Raw genomic sequence first — 11,261 nt, 5'->3', positions numbered from 1 at the left:
TATTGTTTGTAAAGATACATAAAGTGAAATTCAGGAACTGTGCAGTTTTGAATCAGTTTCATATCTGAGTCTATATTGATTTTCTTTAGTCTCACACATTCTGCAGGAAACGTACTGCTTGTATTAAATCTTTTTTTAATTCATTTACATAGCACAGTTTGATAGTTATGAGCTTCTGCATCACCATCAGGAGGTCTACTGCATGACTTCATTTATAAACATCACACAAATTAAATGGTTTAATTATACAATATTTCTTAATGCAGATGTCTATTTTCAAAACATCTTGCATATATTTAAAGCAGAAGAGCTGTCAGTAATAGAAACACTTTAAAATCACAATCTATATAAAGTAACACAATTGTGATCATTTGGACTGCTTTGTCTATTCTTTTGCCACTTTTGGGTGAGGTAGGAGCTCATCTAAGCACAGCTATTAGCAGTTGAGAGGGTAAACATACTGATGATGATTTGAATGAACACGGTTAAAGATATGCTCAGCAGTCATCTGACCAAAAGACAATTGTTTTGTGTTGGATTTTGCTATTGCCACCATTAATCAATGTGCAAAAAACACATTTTGTAGAACTTCTGATAGGCGCTTAGAAAACACAATAAAAATTTTGGAAAGATCTGCAAAAATCAACAACATGATAACATTAAAAAACAACAATATATTGCACAATGCTACTCATAACCTTAGCACAAGTAAAATTGTGAAATAGCTGACTATATTTCATGCATGGATTTTAAACAATATGAATGGTTTAAAATTACCTTATTTGCAGAAGCCTGTATGAGCAAAAAGAACATTTCATTTCCCTTCTTCCTTAGCTCACTATCTTTTCTATGCTCATCAGCAGTCCTTCTTCTACTTCAAGACTCAAACGGTACTTAAAAAGTCAAATTAAAGTTTACCCATTAACAATTTGTCAATTCATATTTATATTTTAAAGGATCTTGCACAATTTTGAACAAGATGGACTATTTATAGTATACTATGATAGAGATTTAACATTCCCTTATTGTCTATTTCTCCAACTCACCCTATTTATATCAGTGATATTTTAAAACTGTCCCCCTAATAGTTTTGGAAAAAGAATTCCATGTATGAATCCACAGTTTTCTTTTTAACCTGGCTTCTCTTTTTAAAGCAGATGAACACCTTTCTCAGTGGTTTGTTCTTTTCCTTGGCATGGTGTCAACCACACGTTAGTGGTCACTGTTATAAAACCACTGTGATGAAATTGCGAGGTGTATTTTATTTCAGCGTGCACCCTGGTTCCCATGAAGTGAATGGTGCTGACTGAGAGGCCTGGCAAAAATGATTTACTCCAGCTGTAATGAGCTATACTGCAGTAACTGTATACTATGACTACTGTCACCTTTAACGCTGTGCAAAACGCAGCACAGTCTCGCAGTAATCAGATCTCTGGCTCGTTTCAGCCTTGTCAAATATTCCTCTGTCGCCCTCTCTCCTCACCCCATTCTCACCCTTCAAAAAATAACATTACATCACCCAACAGCTCGCTCTTATAAATGGGTCGTTCCCCGAGGGCGTGAAACCTTACGCTGGTCAAACACACACCGCTGGAAAACAGGCTCTTTGTTGAGAGAAGAGGGGAAAAAAATCAAACGACAGACCCGCCTGTCTCGAGCTTTATTCAGGAGGACTGCTGCGGTTTGATGCAGGTTTATAAGATTTAGATTTATAACAAATGTAAGATGTTTACAGCTCCTTTTCGCTTCCAATTTTTCTCAGGTGGCATTTGTTTACAAGTCCGTTTTCCAGAAAACTGAGAACAGGACTTTACTGATTATGATGCTATGAGAAACGTCATGCTGCAAAAAGAAAAGGAGAATGAATTGATTTAGTACGTAATTCATTTTTAAATGTCGCTCGGTGGAGTTTAAGTGCAGAAAAACGAGAAGGGATAATGAAAAAGTCACTGAGTGCATTAACAGTTTCCATAATGGCTTCATTTATGACAGAGGAAAAACAGCGAATTAGGAAAGCGTGTGAAGTGAAACTGGAACTCAAGAAACTATTTGTATCCTGTTTATTTATGTACGCCAGGAGCAGAGTGTGAGTGTTACTCAATTCTTGCCGTTCTCCTGTTTGGTTTTTTCTTAGCTAAGGTTCAAGGCAGTGTCATGGAGCGGCATGCATGTGACGCTAGGCAACCGCACGCCTTGACACCATCCGTAAGTGCCTGGAGATCTAAGCATTCGTTCCTCTGAGACTAGTTTCTAAGTGTCAGATGAGACAAAACCCGAAAAATGACACACACGCACACAACAAAGAACATTTGCACTTTCTCCTTTCAAGTGTAAGGCTGGGTTATGTCATTGCAGCGTGTCATGTGCAGTAACGAAAGAGTTTGTGAGTGGTGTTAAAGTCTGCATGAGAGATAGAGAAAGATAGACAGATAGAGAGAGCAAGAGAAAGAGAGAGAGAGAGAGATAGAGAGAGAGAGAGAGAGAGAGAGAGAGAGAGAGAGAGAGAGAGAGAGAGAGAGAGAGAGAGAGAGAGAGAGAGAGAGATGGGTGGAGTTGGGCCTGTATTTTTGGAAAGCCGTCAAAGCTCCAGGGACAGCAGGCACTCTGACAAGACATGGCCATTGTTTTCAGCAGAGTTTACCAGCTGACCTTTCTCTTTCTTCCTCTTCCTTACTAAAATTAAAATTAACTTATGTGAACCATTCAGCATGACAACTGCCAAATATGATGGCTTTCAATACATCATTGTATCTGTATTAAATGCTATATAGCATTGTATTTATATCATTGGACCAGGGAACTATATACACCACATCGTTCACTAAAGGATTCAATCAATCACTCTTTCATTCATTAGAAACAGTTTTTTTTTTGGTCAGAGCTTATCATAGGAACACTGGGATGATTGATGCTTAGAGTACAAGAACAGCAAAAATAGAAATAGATATACGCATAAATCGCACAACTGCACTGTAATCTAATAGAGGCAATAAACCTCTTCCACTATTCATTTATGTTAACATGCAATTTTGTTATAATGAAAACGAAAAAGAAAAAGAAAAGTAAGTAAAGTCATGTCACATGTTTATAAATATGATCTGAAGCTTGTGTTACTGTTTCAGGAAGTGACCCACTGTGTGCTGGGCACTCATCCAGTGTTTTAATAGATTTTCTAAAGTGAAATGTTATTTTGTTTCTTCTTTTATTAGATATGGTTCTGTGAATTCCTTGTTAAATAAATATGTAGCTTTTCATTAATTTAAAACAGTTCAGTGTGTTTAGGTATCTAATGAAAGTGCAAACTAAATATTATTTTGCACCATGTACACATAAATGACAATATAATATTTCTAAATGTAAATAAAGGGAAAAAATGGTAAAGGTGTCTTAGTTATATATTGAGCCATTAATTGAGTCTCCAGAACAACTTCAATGTGTCTTTGCATTTTACAAGTCTGCAGTAAAGGGTTATCATTCTTCCACAAGATATTTGCTCAATTTGACGATGATGATGGTGAAAAATACTGTCAAGTTAAAAATCTCTTACTTCTTTTCTTATTTCTTATCACTATCTTTAAATATTTATTACATTATCATGACATAAACAATGATAAAAAAGGAATTACAGTGAGATAAAAAGTAATGTCAATATAGTCTCCTCTGAAGGAAAATTATGAATGTATTTGCTATACAAATACATTTGCAAATTTCTCATGTCTCAAATTGACAACACTACAGTCCAAAGCCAGCATTAACAAGGAAAAGTAATGCACCAGGTATAAAGTGTGTGCAGGAGAACACAAATTAAAAAGCTTTGTGTAAACCAACACTCTGTTCACTGAGCTGAGAGTGAAACTATGTGAGGAATGTGACTGGGTTCAAAAAGAAAAGAGTAGGGGAAAAAATCTGACTGAAAAATCCAACAAAAATCCTGCTTTCATGAGTATTCAAAGTCAGTATGAAAGCATAGAAAACTAAAGTGTAGGTCATAAGATCAGGTCATGCCCTCAGTCCATGCATACACCCCCCTGCAGGCGTGGACTATCACACCGATTAAGCTTGAAACCCACACGTACACATACATACACTCACACCTTGCTGAAATGCAACAAACAACAAGTGAGACGGAACAACAATGTTCTGCCAAAAAATACATTTTCTATCTTGGATCACAAAGTCATCTTTGTATAAATGGTTATATTAATTTATGTAAATTTTATTAAAGTGCATCACATACAGTAATCCATGCTTGTGTTTTGGAAAAGAAAGATAATTAAAGAACATTTCAGATTTCAGGCTTTCTATTTGCAAAAGCACTTTTCCTCAATTATTTTACTTATCTTACAAAATACTTTTTCAAATAGACCATGGTATCATTTTTATAATTTGCTGTTGTTGTTTTACTGTTCCTGCACATATTTAAGCATTATGTTGCGAGAGTGCTATTTTTCACTAAATATACTGCATTCACACACACACACACACACACACACACACACACACACACACACACACACACACACACACACACACACCCCGCACAAGCTTACAAAGCACTACTGTAATAAAACCATTTAAAAAATCCAGAAATACATGAGCATATCACATTCCGTCCATTTATTTATTGCTTTAGAATTTAAACATGTGTGTGTGTGTGTGTGTGTGTGTGTGTGTGTGTGTGTGTGTGTGTGTGTGAATGCGGAATATTTAGTGATAGATAGTAAAAATCTGTAGTGGAAATCAATTAAAATAATCACATAGAAACGTTTTAAAGGCTGCTTCACCATATATGTAGGAACTACTTTACAGAACGACTTATGAGCATGATTACTGTTTCATCTAAACACGCTCCCTGGATTCACCAGTAATTTTCTCCATACTGTTATATACAGTAACAAAGCTGTGCAGTGAAGTGTATCTACTCCTACACATATATACAGTGATGTGAAGAGAACTACCAAACTCACGGTATATCCACACTTATGTACACATGCTGCTTAAACAATGAGCAACTATCGATCACTATGAGGTGAACATCCTTGCTGGCTGAGAATGTAAAGCAGGTGTGTCAAACTCAGGGCCTGAATGACTGAAGCTCTACAGAGATTTTTGATTTCCCATGATAAAATCGGTAATGATATTATGTGCTGATTGTGATCAAATGCTATTAGAGAATATGAAAGAAATGCTGCTACTCAGTTTTATAACATATAATTGTATGCATCTGTCATTGTTGAAAATAACCAAATGTTCATAACTGGACTACAGTAAATTTGGTTAAAATAAATGCTAATTATTTCTAGTTTTGCATTTGGCAAAGAAATTGTCACAAAAATCCTCAGCAATTAGAGTATTACAAAATCAACAATATTAATGCATCCTATTATGCTACAGTTATAACAACGCTATCATTACCAAAACAAAAACAAACTTTTGCCACCCTGCTCCTTCTAGCATATGTAGAGAAATATAACTCCTCTTACGATCACACTATTTTACACATGCTTATGTTAAGATCTGTTAAGAGCTGTGACTATTTGGCTTTATTAATCAGATAATTCCCTCTGTATATACAATAATGCCACAATATCAATTTCTGTACCATAAAACATTTAGTTAGATGTATTACAAAATGTATGTAATATATGTATTATTGTGTTTGTAAATTATTTTGGTGGTAACAATGTTTACACAATATGCAATAGTAAAATGTATAGTGCTATATTCACTTGCTCTTCCGTTTATCATTTTTATCCTGATTCAAATAAGAGTAAAATTGAGAAATACTTAAAATCATTTTTTTATGACATTTTTATTATTTAATTTTTTTTTACATTTTCATTAAATAATTGTCTTTTTTCTTTTTTAGCTTACTAATACTGAAAATTAAAGATCATAACATAATACCAACATATTTAGTCATACGCCCATGACAACAAAATACTACAATATTAAACAAATATAATACTGTATTTTTTTTAATCAATATACATATAATATTTTCTGTTTTAAAGATGGCATAAGATAATTTCTTTCTTCTTTTGTGCAAAACACAGCACCATCAGAAATAGAAGAAAAAAAAACATTTCCTAATATGTAAAATAAAGTGTAATACAACATGTATAGTTTCTGCTAGTAACTCGCATGTGTTCTAAAAAAACACAATTTTCTTCACCGGATGAGACTGAAAATGTACGATTGTCAAAGACAGTGGACAGGACTATCACTTAGACCAAGAAACTTGCTGGGAAAAAAAAAAACATATCCTAAAACACAACATAACAAATTAATTATAAACGCTTTTTAACTCATGCTTTTAAAAGAGTGTAACTTCGAGCATAGACAGCTGCTGAACTTGAGCACGCTTCTGAAACTCTTCACTGCTTGTAAATCGAGGCGCTAACGTGTTGCTTTAATAAACACGAAAACCTCAAACAGCTGGATCATATGGATTTCAACACTCAAGGAAGCTTGTGCAAGAAACGCAGACACTTCACTTTTTTCCACTTCTACAATCTCAAGCCAGACGAGGTTTGAGCTAAATATTTTGCTCGGCCTAATCTCCATTGAGACTCGGGGAGGAGTGAGGACGGCCGTGGGATTCCCCTACAGGATTTTTTAGTTCAAACTAAACACACGCAAAGAGAGCTCTCCAGTAAAAGACCAAACAAATACACTTCAAATCTAAACCTTCTTAAAGCCCCATCACTCAGCTAGCGCACTGTATACCTGCGCTGTCTTACAGTCCTGGGCTCTAGCTTTGACCTGTGAGCCCTTGCAGCACTGCTCGGAACGGGAAGGTGAGCTTAAGGGGGAAAGACAGAGTGAGCTTGTCTGGAATAGGTCCATGTCACCCTGTGCTCGAACTTTGAATGAACCCATGGAGGGAGTGAAAAACTTGGTGCATAGCTACAACCCCCCTGCTGCTGCAAAACAACACAGACAGAAAGAAAGGGAAAGGCAACAGGGGAGTCTGACTTCAATGCAAACGCCACTCCGGGGCAGAGCTGCAGCCGAGGAAGCTGAATAAACGACAGCGTTCATGCTGAAGTTATCCGGCCAGGAGAGAGCGTTCAGAGAGAGAGATATCTGCTTTAGATATCTCCATCCATTTTATTTCACGCACTAATAACTGTGAAAAATGCCTCAGCCTTTTCTGTGATGGAGTCGCAGGCGCAAATTCAGCGCCCCTCCGTCTCTCCAGAGGTGAAAATAAAAAGTCTGAAGTCTATCTGGTATGAGATTCAGGTCGCTCGTGTCATTTTATATTGTCAGCAAGAAAGACTGGTAGCACTGTTATCACCAAACGGACATGTCACGAATGAATTCCCTGAATGTTTTAACCTATATACACACACACACACACACACACACACACACTGGAAACCTGGCACCTGGTAATTTACCCTAATCATTAAACACTTAAAATCACGCAGGGCGAAATTTCCGCCATGTTTCTGCTCAACGTGACTCTTGAGCTCTTAAAGCCAGAATGTAAAAAAATATATATATGTGATATGGGAGACAGCGGTGAGTAAAAGAGACATTGACAGAGCAGCAAGGCAGAAACATATGTACACAAAGAGACATTTTCAGCTGAAATACAGGGAGCTACCGAGGCAAATCAAATGGTCACCATCTACAAGTGGCAAAGGTGGCACAGTCAGGCTTTAGCATTTTAAATATACATATTTTACATTCAAAGCAAGAAGTAAAGTGAGAAAAAAAAAAAATTTCCCTATGGGGATGTTTTTTCAACTAAAAGAGATGAGCTTCCCAACATGTGCACACGTAAACCATTACATATTTTCATCTATTTCCAAAAGTTTCACCATAAATGAGCTAAAATGGCAGGGCTAAAAAAAATTCATTAATAAAATTAAAAAATATATATTTTAAATGTTCAAACTTGAAGCTTAATTATATTTATCATGTCTAAAAAAAAAAAAAAAACTTGACTTAATTGTGAAAGAAGTCTTTCTTCAGTCACATCCTTCAACACTTTAATTTAGGCCTAGTTTATGCTGTGGGCGTTTATCTTCAAAGTGGCTTTATAATACTAATATTAATCATAAATTTATTGAATGTAGCTGTTTTTAGAAAACTGTATCCAACATGTAAAGGCACAGACTCATTTATAACAACAGTTATACATATGTGTAAATGCTAGATAGATAGATAGATAGATAGATAGATAGATAGATAGATAGATAGATAGATAGATAGATAGATAGATAGATAGATAGATAGATAGATAGATAGATAGATAGATAGATAGAGATGTAAAATAGAGATATAAACTGACCTGTTTTCTCTTTTATTTCACACAGGACGTTAAAGAGCGCCGGCTTCATCCTGTGACAGTTGAGCGCGTGCTTCCTAAAACGCCAAAAAAAATAATAAATAAAAAAAACATTTTTTTTTTTTTTTTTTTTTGTATAATAGGCGCGTGATCAGAAGCTCGCGCCGTAAACATTTTCCCGCCTTTTTGCGCGCGCCGGAGAAAAGCTAAGCTGACGCGTAGCTGCTGAACAAATCCTCCGTCAGCTGTGTACCGCAGCCGCCCGCCGACACCTTCCACATCCATTACCCTCTCTCCCCTACATTACTGTTCTACATACAAATACAAGTTCAGAGCCGTGCGTACTATTATTATATTATTACAATTTTCTCAGCTTATTTTAATGATGGTGTTTATTTTAATTTGACAGCATCGCAAACGTATTGTTTTGGTTTGAAATAATATTTGATCCTAATCAATTATCCTGCTTTTAGTCTTGCTGAACTAACCAGGACACGTCTCAAATTGCAGACTGGCGTGCTAAGTGGACTGTCAAGAAGAGTGCACTAGCTGTGGGTTCCCTGTTAGCGGGCCACAGCACTGTGCGCTTCTGGAGGTAGCCGCGTTCAACGGCTGGTCGTCATGGTAACAGGGAAAGCTTCGATAGCTAGCTTTTCAACAGACATCCAATTCTTGTACAGCTTGTAAACTTTTTGACATCAAATAGCGATTAGAGATTATAAAGAATTTATTCAGTAACGATACAAATTATAAATATCATTTATTTATAACTAAATCTTTGGAGTATTTAACTTGGGCATCTAAACGGCCACGTCGGCGTGGAGGAATCAATACTCAGGGTAACAGTCATCTCAGCTCACTCATATCGAGTGTATCAAGTGGCCAACATGTTACTTTTTCATTATAAAATAAGTTTTAAAATTAAAACTATTTAGTATTTTAATTGTATACCAATCAGGCCTGTTACATACATAGCGTTTCTAAATGTAAATGAGAACGATTATGTTAACGTGTTTGGAGTGGTTTACATCGAACTATATAGCACTGGTACAAATCGGGTCATAATAATAAATAATAATAATAATAATAATAATAATAATAATAATAATAATAATAATAATAATAATAATATACAACAATTAGAAGATCAATGCCAAGTATTTTACAAAGCTGTCATTATTATTATTATTATTATTATTATTATTATTATTAATTCCAATGCTACACTAACTACAAATAATTACGTAATATTATTGTTTAGAATATTACAATATTATTAATATTATTTATCAATACAATATTATTTTGTCTTGTTACAAAATAATAATAATAATAATAATAATAATAATAATTCTTATTCTTATTCTTATTATTGTTTTTTATCATTATCATTAATATTAATGACTGTATTATTAAAAGTATATGAATGAAAGTTGAAAGTGCAACTATGCACTGCAATATAACTGTCCACTCACAGTGATACTGTGTGTGTGTGTGTGTGTGTGTGTGTGTGTGTGTGTGTGTGCGCGCGTGCGTGTGCGTGTGCGCGCGCGCGTGTGTTTTGACAGCTTACCTGGCCTGCGCTTCGTCCAGACTTTGGTCTGTAATCGTCATGATTTGTTGTAAAATGTCTCCGATGTCCTGCTTTCTGCCGTCGCCGTCGGCTCCTCCGGTTCCCTCCTGCATGTGCTGAGGCAGGCCCGGGTGCGCGGTCATCCCCACGCCGGCGTGCGAGTGCATCATCCGCGGCTGCTCGTCCATGTCTGCCGCTTCCCTCTCTTTCTCTCTCCCGCTCTCTCTCTCTCTCTCTCTTTCCCTGCAGCTTCGGTTAAACCTTACGTCTCAGACAGGGTCGCTCGCCCGCTCGGCGGTGAACACACACACACACGCAAAATAAATAAAAAACGCGTACAAGGTTGTGTTTGGACTCCGTGAAATATGGGCTGAACTCTGATGGCCAGGTTGGACTTCAGCAGTGGATTGAGGCGCGTGTGTGAACTGGAGGCTGTCTCACCGTTCCCGGGTAAATCACAGTGGCTGCGATGTGAACTGAACACTATTCCATGCAGCCGCTCTCAGTTCAGTCCATCCTCTCGCTTTTGTTACACGTTCACAGCGCAAACACCGACTATGGAGCACAAACCCCGCCCGCGAGAACCGATTGGAGGGCTGAGCACCATCAACTCCCGCCCATCTTACACCATTGGACAGTTCTCACCACTAGCTCCTCCTCTTATGCCTCTCTTCGAACGTCAATCATGGCGCAGCGAGAGGACGTTGGGTCGCGGGAACGAGCCTACTATACCCTGCTCTTCCTGATGCTCCTCCATTCACCTAGGCTGGACTGAGGTTCACTGATTTCTAAGAAAACATGTAGCATTCTAAGCATGTTTAGCTTTCACGCTACACGAGCTTTTTCTATGGTTTATTATTATTATTATTTTTAGAGCTTCTTCATTTCTATTAAATAGCAAGGCGTCAAACAGGAACAACAATGTTACTATCAAGATTTAGTTTATCTCCTTTCCCTGTTCGTGAATTTACTGAATTTGGTCCAAGGAGAGTCTTTCCAGAGAAAAAGAATTCTCTGAAATAATAAAAATCATCAAAAGTTAAGCATTGCAGCACAATATTACTTTTTCATCCAGTCCCAATTCTTCCTACTTCCAAGTAGACAGTTTCCAATCTTATTAAATGACCCACATTCAAAGTTATTTAAATAAACACAAACAAATATTAAACATAAATAGAAAGAAAACAAGGATGGCCATAGCTAGCTAATTACCCGTATTATATGCCTTACCTGTTACACGACAGATTGCGCATCAAAAGGAAACCATATAATTTGTTTAACTATATTAATTTTGCTATGCTAAATGACATATGACACTATTAATATAAAAAAAAAAGTCTTATTGGATTATATGCATGCAGTCGTATAAGCTTTGGTTTTTGTCTG

The 11,261-nt window shown here is 36.5% G+C and overlaps 1 protein-coding gene across 1 annotated transcript in view; it reads right to left on the bottom strand.

The window, feature by feature from the left end:
- Window positions 1-10,809, bottom strand: part of pbx1b (pre-B-cell leukemia homeobox 1b) — a 69,452-nt gene extending 58,643 nt beyond the window's left edge. The window contains 2 exon segments of the mRNA XM_083569706.1: window positions 8,306-8,379; window positions 9,876-10,809. Of these exon segments, the coding sequence (XP_083425832.1) occupies window positions 8,306-8,379; window positions 9,876-10,063 (262 nt within the window). The 5' untranslated portion in view covers window positions 10,064-10,809.
- Window positions 10,810-11,261: the final 452 nt, after the last annotated feature.

The sequence above is a fragment of the Silurus aristotelis genome (genome assembly GCF_946808225.1).
Source record: "Silurus aristotelis genome assembly, chromosome: 2".
Taxonomy (NCBI): Eukaryota; Metazoa; Chordata; class Actinopteri; order Siluriformes; family Siluridae; genus Silurus; species Silurus aristotelis.
The sequence above is the reverse complement of the archived record's forward strand: the minus strand, read 5'-3'. Positions and strand labels throughout refer to the sequence as shown.